General features: G+C 36.2%; 1 protein-coding gene across 6 annotated transcripts in view; it reads right to left on the bottom strand.

Moving 5' to 3' along the window:
- Positions 1–18,878, bottom strand: part of NPAS3 (neuronal PAS domain protein 3) — a 948,130-nt gene that overhangs the window by 297,841 nt on the left and 631,411 nt on the right. For all 6 annotated transcript variants that reach the window (XM_089523551.1, XM_089523555.1, XM_089523557.1 and 3 more), the window contains one exon: positions 5,732–5,821. In XM_089523551.1, the coding sequence (XP_089379677.1) occupies positions 5,732–5,821 (90 nt within the window). The remainder of the gene's footprint in view (positions 1–5,731; positions 5,822–18,878) is intronic.

Genomic DNA, 18,878 nt, shown 5'->3' with positions numbered 1-18,878 from the left:
AGCAAAGAGTTGGAGCAAACCTTTAAATCTAATCACTAATTGAGCAACAAAACCAGATGTAGCATGCTTGCAGTCAAAAATATGCCAGACACTATATATAGAGATGTTTTCAAGCATTCCTCACAAGAACAGAAGTCCAGTATTACTGGAAGTATACACTCTCAAAGTGTCACAGGTTTTATTCAACAGAACTGCAACCTCTGCCAGCTCATGGCAGGAAACCAACAATGTTTATCAGATAGCAATGGTTGGAACATAAAGAATTGGAGGCTAGATAGCTCATGTGCTCATATCTCATTAATGTTTGTTCCTGGCACTTTTATCGTGAAACAGAATTCAATAACATAACAGTCTACCACTGTAGTTTTCATACCATGTACAATTTTGAAATCACTTCCTTTACAAGGAGGATTGTTTACACAACTATTTTTTGCTGTTACTCTCTGAAGTAAATAATGCTTCTGAATCCTTCATTTAATGTGGATGATTTCAACTTCTTTTTTCACTGTTAGCAATCAATCTGTAATCTATCATAATTTTTTTTAAATGATAGGAAAGTTGCCACATTTTGATTAGTTTAGATAACGTAAGTAATTATGAGTATTTTAAACATGGGCCAGAATTCTATATCATGGTCTACATTGTGTAGTACATTAAAAAATTATAGTACATAGTTAGCCACATAGCCAAGGTCCTATAGAACCCTCCTGGTGAATTGGAAAGATGTATATCAGGGCTTCAGCAAAAGCATTTCAATGTGCATCAGGTTCTAACAATCTGTATTGGAACTCTCTAGCTGGTGTCCCATTGTGCATTGTAATCTAGTCCCTAGTCATTGTCTGGATGAGCATCAGGAGACCCCCATGTACACCAGTGTCTATTCTGATGTGTATCATCCTGATATGCATTGGTGGAAAATTGTAATGGTCACTCCACTGGCTTCTCTACAGATTAATGTCAGGCAGCCCCTTTCTGAACTGCTCAGTTCTGCTTCCCACAGACCTAAGCCCAGTTATGTCGATGGAAGTCCCATACTGAATTTCACTCATCAGTTCATTGATTCATTGGTTCATTCAGCACGTCTTCCTGTCTCTGCTTATTTTAATGATTATTTTAATGTTTTAGAAGTTATTTATTATGGTTATGTAGGGATTATTATGTTGTATTTAAGAGAGGGAGGGGATAATGGAATTATTTTTGTATTATATGAAATTATTGTTATTGTAAGCCGCCTTGATCCTGATGGAGAGGCGGGATAAAAATAAAATCTTATTTATTTATTTATTTATTTATTTATTTATAGTGAAAAGATTTTGTACTAATTTTTCTTTTTCAAACTCTTTTTCAAAAGAGGGGCCTGGATTGTTATTATATTTAAATAATATATAACAATAACATTGATCATATGAAGGGAAAAATTATATTCCTGTTATCAGCTACTCCAATGTAATGTGTTGAAAAGCACACAAAGTTTGAGACAAGAGAACTGCTTTCTCCTGGAAAAGCCCCACAAGAGTTTTTAACCTGGTTTCTTCATGATTTATTATGTTTCCAATCTATTACTTTATACAATTGTGACTTTTTTGCAGTGATATTGGGGAAGGCTTGGAAGTACAAAAATGTCTATATTCTGTAATGGGGAAAATATCTGGAAAATGGTTGAAAAACATGTATCTCAAGTTCCAATAAATGCTTCCAAGAAGAATCATGAACTGTCAAGAATTTTTTGCACTGTGGGACTTACTGTATTTGATGCAAGATTTTCATGTTCTTATTTTGTGTAGAAAGTAGAAATATTATTTTATGTGCAAGATGTGAATTTTGGACAGAATAAGTCTTGGGCTGCAAATCTTTGAAGCTGTACCATGAGTTTTCAAAGAGAGAAGAAAATTGCTAAAATTACTTGAATAATGATGACCTCAATGATGCTTAACCCAAAATAAGAGGCAAGTATAATGAGCCCTCTGTTCTCTTTGGTTAGATTTTAATCTAAGGTAGAAGAATTCTGCTCCTTGCCATTTCCCCACCAACTCCAATTTTTGTGATACCATACACCCTTCTCCATGTCCCACACACACATGTCAACTGCCAGGTGTTAACAAGCCACATGGTAATTCTATCCTTTTCCAGTGCCTTTTGTAAGATTACAGATGAATGGATTGGCAGGAAGGAAGAAGAAGCTCAATAAATTTGAGTTGTTTCACAAATAAGCCAAACTGTCTCCTACATCATCTGAGGGATCTGAGGAAGTAGACCAGACTGTCTGCGAGAGGTTATGCTACAACATACAGTATTTCCCTCAGTCAGTCTCAAAAGTGCTACCGATTACTTTGCATACTGTCTCTTACATCAACATATTTAGGAGGCAACCCCCCAAAAATGGGGGCACCATCTTCCACCAATGGAACCAGTGATCCTACCTCAGGTTAGCACATCTCTTTCAGGACATTTCTGCCAGTGTTCAGCCCAAAATCTATTTCTGGGGAAATGCATCTGTTCCCTAGAGCTAATGGTATGATTTTGATTTGAAAACCTGACCAAAATGCCTAATTGCACAAGTTCCATGGGTAATTACTGTGACACACTGGATAGTAAGAAACACTTTTGGTACTTCATTCTCCCCCATCCCACACTTTCTTGTATTATTGTCAGATACAAGAGGGTTTAGGGAACAAAGAGTGGGATAGAAATAAAATAGAGGTAGCATTCCTCATTCCCAAGGTGAAAACATGTTGCAAACCTAGTACCAATGTTCAGAATACAGAGAAAGTGTTCACTGGATTGTAACAGACCACCTAGAAGTATGAAGTAGCCCTTGTATCCACAACAGCAAGTCATGAGATCATACGTTGAGAGTTTTGCTGGCTTTGGCACTAACAAGTAATGGCAAGAGACTTTGATATTTTATGTGATGAGATACTGGGAAAGTCTTTGCTTAGTCAGGCTGTGCAGTTGTCATCACATGTGCTGGAGCACATCATTTAAAAAAGAAGCAACCAGCATAGCTATTTGCCTCTATAGCAGTTTGTTCCATGTCTACTGCATCTGGTTTGCATACAATGGTATTGCCCTTGGATCACCATTTTTCATAGCGTTTTATGAAGGGTAAAATGCAGTAGGAGGCTTATTTTCAAATAATTACATTTGAATTAGGTTCACACTGGTTTGCACGGTTCTACCCAGTGATCAACTCATGAGAACACACTATGTTTTGCTTTTTAAACTTGTCCAGTTAAGGGCTGTTTGCTTGAATGTTGAGCCTATGAAGCAGATTTCAAATTTTAATACATGAATAAATAAATAATTTTCAGATTTCAATAAATAAATAAACCAATTGAATGGTTTATTATGTATTGGACTTATGTTTCACTTTTTTCTTTCAAAAACTGGACTCATGGAGGTCCACAGTGAAACTTAAAAAACAACAACAACCCTACAACTAAACAGAAGACATTACAAATATTAAAATGAAATTCAATTAAAACATAATTTAAAGCACATTTGTGAAGAAAATGTAGTATGATCTGACAAAAAGCCTTTTTCTTATCAATTGGCAGTTTACAAAATCTTAATTTTGTGTGTTGGTAGAAAGATAACATGGAAAGGTACAGCCTAGCCTCCTTTTGTATTCATGTTTTGTGTGTGTAGATAAATGGATTAATAAAGACAATTAGTATTTACTATAGAATGTTTTGAAATATGCAATGTCCAACTCACTATTTATAATCAGAAAGGCAGAAACCTACACAAAGTCTAGACAATGAATGATGAGCAGTCTACAAGTACTTTAATGATATCTGACTACTGATGCTGTAATTCAGTGAATGAACGTGCTTTAACAAGGAGGACTAGGACAGGGTTAAAGCCAACTTTTTTCTTGAACAGATGATATTTCAGATGGCGACACTATTCCAGATGCATCAATTTCCTTGAAAATCGAATCCATATATGTGCATATGCTGTGCTGGCAGGCGGACTGCCTGAAATGGCCCTAACCCAAGAGCTAATATTCTTTTGGCCAGAATAATGCAATTATTATTTTCCTAGCTATCAGTCTAAGCACACAGAGCCATCTGTTATGCAAAGCAAACATACACATCTCAATTACAGAAAATGCAGTTGCCTTGACAGAATTTGGATTACACTACTAACCAGAGCTGTAAAATTTGTTTTAAGCTAGTGTATAATGGATGCCTTTCAGGAGCTCCCTAATTAGCATTTACCTGTTTAAACTAATCATTCATATTTTTATTTTTTTTGCTGGTTTATTTCACTCAACTCAGCACTATGCACATAACACATTCAAATGAGCATAAGAAAATAATACATGCTACGTTTCAGTGTGTTTTTAAAAAATCAGATTGACAACCATGTGGCTTATCGTGACAAAATGTGAAATTCCTGATACAGGTTTCCCCAGAAAAAAACAGGAAAGGAAGGAAGGAAGGAAGGAAGGAAGGAAGGAAGGAAGGAAGGAAGGAACCAGAGAAGAATAAATGCTCACTACAAAACTAAAGACTTAAAAAGATTTTAAAAACACTATTATTATTTTTTGTTTTCTAAAACTTTCACATAGCCAATATGAACGCATAATGTAATGTAAGTAACCACAGACCAGGATTCCTCAGTCAGATGTCTCCAGATGTGTTGGAATGCAACACAATGGTTGCCACACACAGTCTGATATTTCTATAAAGACACCAGATTGGGGAAGGCTACCATAGACACTTTCTTTGAAGGACTAGTACTTGTTGTTTCGTTACCAGCAATATTTGCAATTTAAATCTTTTTTCCCCTTCCACACCACTTATTCAGGTATTATTATTTCAGAAAAGGACTTTCAATTTGGATTATGTCACCACAACCAAACTACAATCTTAAAACTTCCACTCCTGAAAAACATCTTCTAACAATTGTGGCAACACTAGCAGTGAATTCAATATGGAGACATTCCAAACAACAAGGAGACACAAACATTATCACAACACTTGGGTTTCTTGAGGATGGCTGCACTAGAAGCAGAGTATCCTACTTAGCAACTCATCATGCAAACAAAATCTTCTAGTATTCCAAAATTTGTTTCAGGCTGCCTTCAAATGCTACTAGAAGCTCAGCTGTTAGAAATGAACAAAAAGCTATTTCTGTATAACTAGGTTTTTGAAAGAAAAAGATCAGTAATGAATTAGCAGTAATTAAACTATGGTTACTTTATTTTAAAATATCTTCTGCATTTTTGCACTGAACATGTGCAAAAGGAGCAAAATATGTCCTTCTTGAAACTCTCCCTGCAAGTCATTTTAATGGTCTCTTTCAGCATTTCTTGACTCCAAATGACTCCCTGTCATTGTGTCAGCTCCCAGGATAATGCAGGGTACTCCATAAACATCCAGTAATAGGACACAAGGGAAGTACTATTAGTGTGTCCCTTTCCTAGCAGGTACTGAGGTTTAAAGTTCAAAACAACTGAGGAAAGAAACTTCATTTGTTCTCAATAAATTAATAATGATCCTTTGTGGGAGAAAAAAAATTCTTCAACCTATGTCTTTTTTCTTCCTTTTTCTTTTCATTTGAACACTATATGCCCACTCACAATTTTCAATTATTTTCTAGATGGAGAAGACATGGGCATGAAATAATAAATACAATAACATGCAAAATGTTCCAACCAGATTATTGTTTTAAAAATCATGACCACGAGAGTGGAATTCATACAACTGAATTTCCTACTTACTTGGGATAGGCCAAGATAGATGGAGACTGTTTCTGAAATATACAAAAATTTTCCCTCTTGGTTTAGTGCAAATACAAATCCATCCAGTGACTGCAAAGGAAGAAAAAAGTGAGAAATTTTGTTATATGGTGATATATTTCATGAATAGATAAAAGCAAAGGAATCACACAATACAGTCTATTCTTTCTATTGAAATTAACATATATTATCATTCTTAACATTTTATTTCTGCTTAGCCTAGAAATGAAAAGAATTTCTTTCCCAATAAAATAGAGGAGAACCACTGTGGATTGTACTAATTTATTAATTAACAGGGGATTATGGCCCTCTTCTTCATTCACAAATGTATCCCACACACTTTTTGTGTGAACACAAACAAAACCAATCAACAGATTACTGTCAGATAGGTTCACACCTGGAGACCACTGCAATTTTGTGAGTTTGATCTTTTCAATGTCAACATCCACATTTAAATAAGATTATAGCAGGTGTAAAGCTTTAGATATGGTTACCAGAATAATTTATTAAAGAACATAAATTACATTAATGAAAACCACCTGAAACATACTAACAATTATCAAACAAAAAGTGCAATTTCTAACTGAATCACAGCCCAACATAGAGAATACACACTTTTCTCTTAGATTATTGATTTTTTTAAAAAATATAATTATTTTATTACATATTTCACTAGTCTGCAAATGACAGAACTTACGAGTTTTTCCCCTTCACATTCTGATTCAAAATATGATTGTCTAAGACAAATTATTTTCTAAAACTAATATGTACATCATTCATTTCTAAGCATATTGCTCCAGTGAAAGTAATTAATCTGAGTCTCTGTCAAAGAGATTCTGTAGGAGCATCAGACCCTTTCTACCCATGCAATTGAACAGTGGTTGGTAACTTGCGGTGTGCAAGCTACATGGGACCCCATATATTTCTTCTATTCCTACGGCCAGTCACTTTCAGTTACCAAAAAAAATAAAAAAATAAAAATGGAGATTTCCATTCCAGGCAGCAAAGGTTTCCTTTTAAACCAGATACACAGCCTTCACACACATTGGCTAGCATTCTGTTAGTGACATATGCACATATATGCCTGCATAAGTCTTTTTTTTTCTTTTTCTTTTAGTTATTGTGGAGGTTAGTATTCTCTTCCATTCTCTACAATAACCAAAGCCATTCCAGGGCTTCTGGTTTTCTTCTGATAGTGCTCCTGAATAGCTGTTCCATGGCTGGTGGAGAATGTGGTGTATTGGAGAAGCATCTGGCTATGCCCCATAGAAAAACACAGACCGATGACATCCACTGAGACCATAGTGGATCCTCGTAAAAGATGCTGTTGGTTTCTGTTTGACTATGATGCATAGGCAGATGCTGTCTGACCACCACCCCTCCTCTCCACCAACCACCAAATGGCCACGTGGGGAGAACTACAGAAAAACTATGAGTTCTGACAGTGGTACTGTAAGTGGGAAGCCATAAAAGAGTGCTGCCTGTGAAAATTTATACAAGATCTCATTCCTCCACTTCAGTTTTTAAAACAGTCTTAGAAGAGGTGTTTTTCAAACTGGCAATAGAAATAGAGGGGTGGAGGCAGTCCATGTCAGTCTAAGAAATGGAACATTGCCCCCCAAAATCTTTGAACTTCTTCATCTGTGTGGTAGGGAATGAAAGTACTTAAAGACCTGCACAAATTACACATTAAATATTCAAAATTTAATCTTTGGAGTAGATATACATATTGCAAACAATGTAATGTTATTCCAGCTTTGATCAGCTCTAGTTCTAATTGGGATCAGAACGCAATATCAGAACTAGTATATATTTTGAGAAACCAATATATTTACTAATTTTGCTCTCTTTCAAACACCAAGAAGTGGTTTGTATCAATTCCTTTGCTTTTTGATGAATTTCCAACACACGGATAGCAATAAGCTAGTCTAGGTTAGTATTCATCATTCTTTGATGTAAGAGGTAGAAATATTCTTTTCTTTTTCTTTCTTTCTTTTTTTTTTTTTAAATCTGTTCCCTCAAAGAATGAACCACTTATTGGAAAACAAACAGTAAAGTTACCACATTAAAGAAAGGAGCTTCAATTTATATTTATGAATTAATAAAAATGTAAATCTGCATAGACATTAGTCAAACAAAAATATTTATACCATGCAAGTAGCTTATCCTGAAAATTATCATAATTTCTTTTCAGATGATTAGCACAGTACCTTGAATGCTGACATCAATTACTTGCAAGCAATTTCAAGTGACTAGCTTTACATTTGTCCCACATAAGAACACACTCTACCTTTTTAGATTTAGAAAACAATCCACCAAGTACTCCTTGAGTTTATCAACTTTTATTCTTATGCAGGACTAATATTAAAAGAAACTGGAGGATCAGATCTTGATGGGCTCTACCTTCAAACCAAAACATGGGGCAATAGACAAGAGGTGGCTTTAAAGTGAATTGGACAAACCATGGAGAAAAAAGAAGTATTTGTCATGATGGCTAGGTGCTGCCTCTAGCATCCATCATGGCTCTGAATCAGAAACTTGAAATCTTACTTTTGGACCACAGATACCAGGTTCTAAAAACAAACTTTTATAAGCTCTGCTGTGAATGATAGTTATCCAGGAGACAATAGTAGGAAATACTGCTTTTAAGTCTAGTTCATTCCACTCCCCACCCCCCAGGTATCTGGTTAGCCATTCTGGAAAAACATGGTGCTAGATTAGATCCAGCTGGTTTTTAAAAATGTTTTATGACCCTAAAGTTTTCACTTACTTATGCTAAAACAAACTATAGTTCCCAGAAATTTGACGTACAGCCCACCCTTCCCATCCAAGGGGGTTTCATTCTGGTCCCCTCCATGATGAGAAAAAAATCCATGGATGCTCAAGCTGATACAGCAGGCCCACTATAAGAGTGTTTAAAACTGGAAGCTACCAAAGTCCCCCAGTACATGCAAGAGGCTCTGAGGCTCAGGCTTACTCTGGTTCTTTCACATACCAGCATAGCTACCTTTTTTAAGGTTAGAAGAGAATTGAGCAAGAAGATGTTCCCCCTTCCACACAAGGCACGCACATATTGTGAGAAATTCTTGTTTCCATGAGGAAGGGAAATGTGGAAACATCAGCTCCCTAAAGGTCAAAAACAATTTGGGGAGGGGGAATCTTTGATTTTTACATAGTAAGAAAAGAACTGAGAAAATGGAGGAGGAGGAGGAGGAGGAGGAGGAGGAGGAGGAAAATCAGTTTAGACTAATTAAAGTTGTTCTGTTTACTGACTGTTTTATTTCATGGAAAGTCATTCAGAAAACACAGATATATGTATATGGCCATCCATTATTACGAGGCACAAATATTGGCTACAAGTGTGCTACAATTATATTTTGACATGTCGTTAGATTATTTTTATCCTAATTTTCTCTCCTTTGGGCACCTTTCTAAAATAGATCCTCCTTCTTACTGAGACAATGCATTTTCTTGGATGATACAGCTCACTTCACGCAGACAGGTGTAACGGAATGCTGTACTCATTCACAAAGGCTTTAAATGATGTTTAGATGTATAAAAACTTTTATCAAATGTCCAGTAAATACTAAATTGCAATACACTCTTTAGGGCAAAAAAAATATAGCTGGTGAGAGTACTGAGTACTTCAGTGAGCCACTGTGCAATGATCACTGGAATCTTATACAGAATGCCTGTCAAGGGACAGAAAAGCCATTTTGGAAAAAAACCTATACAATTTGTTGTATGATAATTTCTACCTTTAACAAACATCAGAAACTGGGGAACACTAAATATTTGCATGGTGTCCTATTATCATCAACCAGTCTCAAGATTCATATTATAGTTTAGTTATCTACAACATTAAACAGCACTCTTTACTTCAAAGTTGTGCAGCAGATTTCAGAACTAGAGACTACATGTTGACAAAATTGAAGATTACTGATCTAAAAGGAGGAAATGTCTGTTTAGCAAACTCTTCCACCTACTGACTATGTACAAATTGTGATTAAAACTGAGTTCTCCAGCATTCTCTTATTTTGATTTGCGAAAGCCATTATGTATTATGCTGTTTCAATCACCACAGGCTACTTTTTTTCAAACTGCCCCACTGTTTTCAACAGGCACCAATTAAGATTCTGGGGTCAAAGAGTTAATTACATCTTCTTACCCACTATGTAGAATTTTCTGATTATTAAACAAGGTTGGATTAAGATGAAAAAGTACCGACACAAATGTTAATGCGTGCCCCTCCTCAAGAAGATTTATCATAATACCATGCTGAAACCTATATGGTTTTTCCCCCAAAGCAGTTTAGGAACAAAATCTTAGAGGAAACACTAAAATAAACGTTTTAAAGGCATGCAAGTGTCTGATTAGAGACATTTTTCATATTCCATAAAACAGCTCTAAGCAAGTCAGACTGCAGTGATGGGAGATTTCCTTGTCAGATCTCAGTAAGTCTATATGGTTGACAGGAGGCAAATTATTTTGAGATGTAAAGACGAGCTGTGCCATATCTAAATAATGATACTGGTAATTATAATTTATGTTATGTGAATTAGAATAATGTGCAAGGCAGATGTGTAAAGCACTATTGATTGTGTTTGTTGCTCTGTAACAAAGATTCTAGTGGCTCATTTATTTTGGTTTTGATGCTGCCTGTTTTTTCTTTTTCCTTCTCTTGTATGTCACCTTGAACACTTGTGAAGATGGAACTAATACACAGATAGATAAACCACCAGTGAAGTTACCTGCATATAATGCTACCTTCTCCCACCTTGATATTCAATATACTGTTAAGGTAAAGGATGTTCAGTCTTGTAGACAGTAAAGTATGTGCACGTCTTCAAATTCTGGAAATGGAAAATCCTTATGGGATGCACACACATACACAAACACATGCAAAAAGTGGCTGTAATGATAAACTCTTCACACTGTCAACTATGGGAGCCATTTTTATTTTGCAAAACTGAGGAGTCAGCTCTTAAACTTATGCCTTCCTCCTTCTCCACTAATACTAATCCCAAATATTGTGTTCTCTCTTAAATGCCAAGAACTCCTGAGCAGTTGGATTTTTGCATCTTGGTGCCAATCACCAAGAAGGAGGCTAAAAAGGGAGGTCTGTTTGCAGCCATTCATTCATTCATTAATTCATTCATTCAAAGTTCAGTCATACATTCAGTCATAGGATCAGTCAATCAGTTTATATTCTGTGTTTCTCCTATGAATGGGAATCATTCCATTCATGTCATTTCCTTCCACCCCTCCTTCCAAGAAAGCAATAAATATCATGAAGGCTGAAAGCAACAAGTATTAATTGTACAATATGCAGACTAGGGATGTGAATCTTCATAAATTTAATTCTTGAGGCAAGAACAAACAATTTTGTCATTTCACTCCCCCTCTTCATTTTGAGAAACACATTGAAAACTGCACAGTGTTCAATTACTAGGCAAAATTTGGAAACTATTTCATGCAAATATGTGTGTGTATGTGTATCTTTTTGCACAAAATGGCTTTTTCTGTGCAGAAAACATATTTCCTGCACGGAAAACATATTCTCCACAGAAAATAACATGTTCATGCAGAAAACACTATTTTCTGCACAGGAAGCTTGTTTTATGCATAGAAACGTTACTTTCTAATTTAGTAAATGCCATTTTCTGCTCACAGACAACAACAAAAACATATGCATTTTTATGCAACTCCTGAAGTGAGAAAATTCTCACCCATCTAGGATTCTTCTTGGCATGTTTTCCCAACACTTAAGAATTCTATTTTTTGACCATATTTCAAATATGTTTGAATATTCTCTCCATCTTAATGTACATGGAATTGAAGTGAGACATAAACTCGCTGCAGTACATAAGGATCTCTGGATTAAGAGTTCCATGATATATAAGGTCAATTCATGTAGGACAATTTAGATTTACTATTTTTGTCCTTTTTCTTTTGGGTATAGAGTCATATTACATTGAATACACATCATTTTTACCACACTATTATTCCAAGGAACCATCCTCATATGTCACATATTATCCATGAAATCCTTAATTTCTTCCACTATATGCCAACACTACAAAAAATTCTGTTACTCTGACCTAAACTCTAGTTAGAATGAAGAATTACTGGTGGGCTAGGCTATTTTAATGACAGATTATTTTAAACTAAGCCTTCACCATCTGTTCCACCCCCTAATTATGAATGCAAAAAGAACATATTTCACAATTACATCAGTTAAAAGAAAGATATACATGATTTAAATGCGCACATGTGTTCTTTGCACAATGCAGCATGCATCTGTGATGTTTATCTCATAATTTAGTCTCTGATCAGTGGGGGAAATTGTTCACCACTGATAAATAGATCCAGTGCTAAACTAAACTTTTCCTTGGCAAACAGATCATCTTAATTAGATTTTTGTTTTACTGTTAAGACATAATTATATTATAAATGGAACTAAACATTAACTTGAGCACAATGCCTGTCACCAAGGAGATATGTAGCATTCAATAATAGCTAAAGTATTTTACTGGTACTGGAGATGGGTCATACTGGTTGTTGACTCCTGTTGTCACAAAGTTAACATACATATCATTACAAATCCTAAGATCTTTAATGGTGGCTATTCTTGACATACATTTTGTTAGAAGAAGTTTAATGTATGGCGAAAAGGAAAACTGCCTTGTCTGCTTCGGCACTTGGATGGTGGAATACCCTCCACACTGAGGCCAGAATGGCACCAACATTTCATTTACATGCCCAGGTATTTAAATCTACATACGATGGTTAATCAATCCTAATGTTTTAGCCAGGACTTAGAAAACTTGCTTGTTTGGATGGGAGCACCCAGAATTCCCCAGCTAGTGCTAATCCTGGACTGGAAATTCTGCTAGTTGTCATCCACAACAATAACTTTTCCAACTCTTGGTTTCAACTACTTCTATACTGTTTAACTCCAATGTTTTCTTCTTATAGTATGGTATCATTCATTTTAGACATACCAAGCGCATATTTTCCTGGTACCTATGAGAATGAAAGGTTGTCTAAACATGTTTTCAGTTTTTTAAAAAACCACAACAAGACAATAGACTATATTACAAAGAATCTACATAAAAGTAATCCATTAAGGATACATCACTTTTAAAAGTAGACTTATTTGTTCAATAATTCTTTTTAAAATGACATCCCTCTGAATTAAAAAGACCTTTCAAACTTTCTTCTCAATATACAGCAACATCATAAAAGTACAAAGTACCTTAGCAAGAATTAGCTTTGAGGCTTTAGGGCCCACCTACTGTTTTATCACTGTTAAAATGTCACTGTAGCAACCCACAATTTCTCCAACAAATGGAGCTCAGTACTACTAATTATTGCAGAAAACATAGTAAGTGACCTGGCCCTGCTATGTAAATACAAAATGATACCAAGCACATTTCAGCTTTAGATAACCCAGATACTTTGGAAAACCAATAAATGTCATCGGTGAAATAGGGAGCAATTCAAAATGGTCAGAAATTTGCTGTTGCTCTGAACAGTTAGTCACTTTCTGGGAAGAATGTGGTATGAATACATATTATAGGAGAACATTAAAGTATTAGGAGCTACAAGTATTAGGGAATCAGCCAACAGCAGTGGGTAGTGGGTAGAACAAATACAAAATATCAATGATGAAAGTATGGGAAAAATTAAAAGAATACAAAGTCAAATCAAGGAGAAAAGAAGACAAGAGGCTGGCTGAAATTTGACTGATGTTTACAGAAGTGAGTAACTTAAAAACTGGAAAAAGAAAGGACTATGTGCTCCTGAGCATCACATGAGGCAGCTTGTGCTGGTTTGACTCTAAAACCAGCAAACCATGGCTGCATCCACAATGCAGAAACAATTCAGTTTGATGCCATGGTTCAAGGCTATGGAATTCTGGGATTTTTAATTTGTTGTGGCACCAGAACTCTCTGACAGCAAAGGCTAAATATCCCACAAAACAATAATTCCCAGAATTCCATAGCATTGAGGATGTGTGACACAAGCATGCAGTTAGATGATTGACAGAAATATCAGATGATTAAAATTTGGGTACATCTACCTGATAGGACTAAATAAGAGGAAAATTTCTGTAAATAAATAATAAATAATAATAAAACTTTTATTTGTATCCCGCTTTTCTGCTGCAGGGCAATCAAAGCGGCTTACATGTTAAGACAGCACCAATATACAGTACACGATACATATACAATACATATCTACCTCCCCTTAAAACTGTTGTATACCAATATTTTCAACTCTGCTTTAGTCAAGGTAATGGGAGAACTAAAATGTTAAATAGCAATTACCAGTTTTTCCAAATCTCATTTTGATGTTCATGTTGGTGTGCACTCTCTTTTTATTTGCCCATTTTATACCACGCAATGAACTGTCCTTGTTAATCTGTCCACCACCATTCCCCAGTTGTGTCACTGCATGAGAAAGTGAATTGCTTCACATATTACTGACATTGCAACCATAGCTAAGCAGACAAAGATTTGCAGGCAAATCCTACAGCGTGATAAAACTATCTGGTTGGAAATGGTTTGATGTTTCATGCAATGCTAGCACAGTGAAAGTCAACCAGAGGGATAGGTTATTTTAATTTATATGTTAGGCTTCACTGGGATTAAGGTTTTAATAGTCTGATGACCTGCTGTGACTCGCAGAGAATGCAAGGAGGGTATCTAAGCAAATAGCCTCCACTAAGTTTATAGGCTGAATAGAAGAACAGATATACTATAACAGGAGAAATTATTGTTGAAGTGTATGTTTCTAGAGTTCCAGATTCATGTTTGATATAATAAATGAATTTGCATTTTGTCCTTTTTATGGCAGTTTCAAGATATTAGTTACTTCTATTCTCTGTGAAGTATATCATAATGTTGCTATATCTTTTACAAAGATTTTTTTTAATGTGCATGGGTGCAGTATTATTAGGGGTGCATACTGACCCTGTTTTAACACTTGGTATGCCTGAAGACCTAAGAGTAGTGGTTTCCAAGATGATCTGTTTAAAAAGGAAGAAATTAAAACTACTATAGAAAGAAAGTGTATAAGGAATGAATAAGGTAGCAAGAGCTTTTGTGTGGGAGGATGAAATGTCTACCACATGCAATTAAAATTTCCTGAGGTGGGAGTTAGGGTATTAAAGCACTGACCTTTCAGAGGATGCCTGTTCATGCTGAACATGTATGATTGAAGTGGTTTGTAAACTTTTAGCACCAGAGAGATTAGAAAAATGATCACACAATCCTTGGTGCAAAATAATTCACAAAATATAAAACTATCAAACAGCAATTATTTTTCTTTTGTCTTAAGAGTGAATCCACCCCAAGCCATATCAACACTTTCATTTCATTCTTAAAATCTACAAGATCACTGTGCTCATCTTGCAAAATACAAATGAATAGAACATGTAACAGCTATGCAAACCATGGACTAGCTATGGATGTTCACATGTGGCACATTAGCATCCAGATACTTTCCCTTTCACCACACACATGTTCAGTCCATGCTGGCTTTCATCCACTTGATTTTAATTTTTTAACACACACACACACACACACACACACACACACACACACACACACACACACACACACTGTATTCAAGGAATGTATGAGTTGTAAAAAATGCATAGTTATGCACTGCTCACATATAAGCCTTGTGCTTTTCTACACATTTGTAATGTGTTAATTGTTCTGCATGGATGTTTCTAATGCATTGTATTGGATATGCCCACAATTGTCTGGTAATGTGCAGATTCTAGAATGCGAAGTCTGTCTAATCCACAACCTGTCCAGGGACTGTGGTTAGGGAACAGGGAAGGGTGGCCATATAAAAGTCAGCAGGAACAAATCCTTTGCCCATCCCTACAAATGCACAAACAATGATACCCTAGTTTACACTCTGTGTCCTTATGCCCTAAGGTACTTTCACTGGTCATTTGTGAAGTGTTTTATTTTTATTATTATTATTAGTGTTTATTTATATAGCACAGTATGTTTAGCACAGCTTACTGGATGACCTTTGTCTAGTGAATATCCTCCCTGTTCTACCTTCATTCATTTATTTATTTATATCCTGCTCATCCTCCCCCCCCTCCCAGAACTGAGACCCAGAAAGTCTCACAATATTAAAAGAAGAGTACAATTAAAAACATGGCGAAGTGATACATTGAAATTAAATTATTACAGTATTAAAATGGATGGCTTGTTATTCTGCTTTTCATAGTGGTTTATGAGAACTTGTTGGGAGAGTGGAAATGTGTACATATTTTGATCCATAACTTTCCCAAGGCATTTACTTTTTAACACATATTAATGTACACATAGATTGTCCAATGGTGCTAGACTTAGACTCCAGGAGACCAGGTTTTGAATCTCTGCACAGCCATGCAAAACCAGTGAGTGATCTTCAGCAAGTCACTCATTCTCAGCTTCAGAGGAAGACAATAATAATAATAATAATTTTGTTTTAGCAAAATAGCAAAATCTATTCTGAATAAATCTTGTCAAGAAAACCTCATGACAGATTTCCCTTCAGTCTGGGATAACTTGAAGGCACACAACACCACCTAAAATGTGCCCATGTTTGCATCCCATTGATTAAAATATGCTTCTGCACATTTTTCAAAAATACACATGTATGCATGCATTTGCATATAATTTAAAAAGAAAAGAGGGGGGAGTATCTGCTGCTTGTGTATTTCCCCCCAGTGATGGAAACGGAGAAGCACATTTTTTTCACTTATAGTCTCACAGACCATGAATTAGATAAATTCATTTAAAAATGAACTCGTTTTTCTAGCTCTGGTGACTATCAGCCTAACTGTTACACATGGCTGTGGTGGGGGATAAAAATGGGCTGAGAGAAAATTGTGCTTGCTGCTTTGAACCACTTGGAGTAAAGGCAGAACATAAATAAAATGGATGAGTAAAATCATTTGTCCATCAAGTCAATGGCTCCAATTGCAATCTTCTTTCCTTCCTTCTGTTCACAACAGCCCCTTTCCTCTGCTTTCCACAGTCTCAGCTGGTAATTTTTCCCAGCCCAACTTTCACAGGGTAGCAAGACTGAATCCACATTACAAATAAACAAGTAAAGCTTTTAGGTATGTTTTCTAATGAAGTACTGAGTCTGCTTTGCTTCACTGGAGAAGTATACCCCATATGGGCTGGAATGCCTGTTCATGTGAAAATCAATTATTCTGATGAAATCTGAAGCTTGGCCCTCAATGATTTCAGAACAGCTCACTTTACCACAACAGTGCACTGTTGTTGTGCTGACCTTCCACTTCTGTTTCACAGCTGGAATATGAGACCAGGTGAGAAGACAATATGTAGCTCTGCTGTCAACCGAACTCTTAATCCTACTTCAGGCTGCAACAAAATGCTGTTTCCTCCCTCCCTAGTTCAGCAGCTATTTACATCTCTGGAGGTAAAGATAAGTAAAGATAAGTACGGATTTTACTTGCTTCCAAGGCACTTGCAAATACACAAGGCACAACAAATTACAACACAGCATTATTCTTGTTTGGATGAAAAAGGCTTGTACTCTTATTATATGAATTATCTTGAAATAGTGTGTACACTTACTTCAGTGTAAGTTCTATGAAATCAAGTCAGGAAGAAACTTTTCTAGAACATGGCCACATAGCCCGAAAAACCCACAAAAAACCAAGTTAAAGACTTTCAAATAAACCTGGTTAGGCCCAAGTAAAAAAACACCATGATGGTTGATGATAATTTTAAATAATATCCTTTTTGATAGTGGAGTTTGTTTTCAGAGGATGTTTCTTCAATATCAGTTTTTCTCTGCTTTCAGTATGATTCCATCAAGTTACATTTTCTGGTTGGGACAGGGAAACCTTTCAAATGACTGCCCAAGATCCTGCATTGAAGAGCCACAGTGGAACTTTCTGCTTGTAGAGTTATGCCTTGGTTGCACTAATCCACTTAATTACAGAACTGCGGTGTTGAACAACCAAATGCACATTGAACATTGACTGTAATGCAGAACTTTGCAGTAAGTGCATTATGAGCAATAGTACACAGTTGATAACATGCAGTGCACAACTGTGTACAATTTCACCACTCCACTTTTATAACCTTACCTGAATATACATATTATGCGCTTGCCAAAAAAAGTGCAACAATAAGGGAACTTATAGGTAGATACCAGAAGGATGCAGCATTGTACTAGTGGATTGTACTAATGGATGCAGCTGGATCACCCTATGCATGCCGACTCAAAAGAAAATGCTACAAAATTCACAGGAAAATGTAAAGATGCATGAGACTGCATCCTTAGCTGCATTAAGGATATCACAGAACTCAGATACACATTTTTTAAAAATAAAGAATGTAGTTGCAATTATATTAATATTGCCTTTGCAGTTATAACTTTATTTGCTTAAACAAACTAGGCTTGAGAACTTGCACTGAGGAAGCACAAACAAGAAAACTCCAAATAACTCCATATGTTCCTATAATACAGATGAAGCAGATGGGCCAAAAGGAGTGGCCAGAGGCCACTCCAGCTATGATCAACCCAGGATCATGGGGATTACACGGCCCATTCTCAAAGCAGGCCACCACCTCAGTCCTGAATCAGCCACTGGTATGAAAAGATTTAATCCACTCCAAAAAAGGCTGACTTTTGCTGCCTTGGCATGCCCTTGGCATGGCTTCCAGCCACTTTGGGGGTGTGCATCATCTAAATACCATGCCCCAAAGCAGCCAAAAGTTGCATTATTTGGCCTGTCTGTTTTGGGCCATAGAGATTGATCCCTTTCTACATTAGCAAGGCACACTGGAAAAGAGTTGCCACTAACTCTTTCCAACTTTCTGCTGGCAGGTAATGCATGCAAAATCAACCCAAGCTATTGAATGAACACACAAATGCACATGCACCAGGGCTTGGGATCCATAAGAGAAAAGATATGCTATGTCATATAGATCTAGGCAAAGTAATCCAGATCAAGGTAAGCAAGTTCACAACCAGTTTAATCCTGCCAGATTCAGGCATCCAGTCAGCATTCAAGACCACAGAGAGGTCCCAGTGAACTTTATTAGCTGGAGCTTGAGAAAGACCTTGTCTC

This window comes from Sceloporus occidentalis, unplaced genomic scaffold (assembly GCF_023333645.1).
Source record: "Sceloporus occidentalis isolate IW3139 unplaced genomic scaffold, rSceOcc1.0.p SCAF_4, whole genome shotgun sequence".
Taxonomy (NCBI): domain Eukaryota; kingdom Metazoa; phylum Chordata; class Lepidosauria; order Squamata; family Phrynosomatidae; genus Sceloporus; species Sceloporus occidentalis.
The sequence above is the reverse complement of the archived record's forward strand: the minus strand, read 5'-3'. Positions and strand labels throughout refer to the sequence as shown.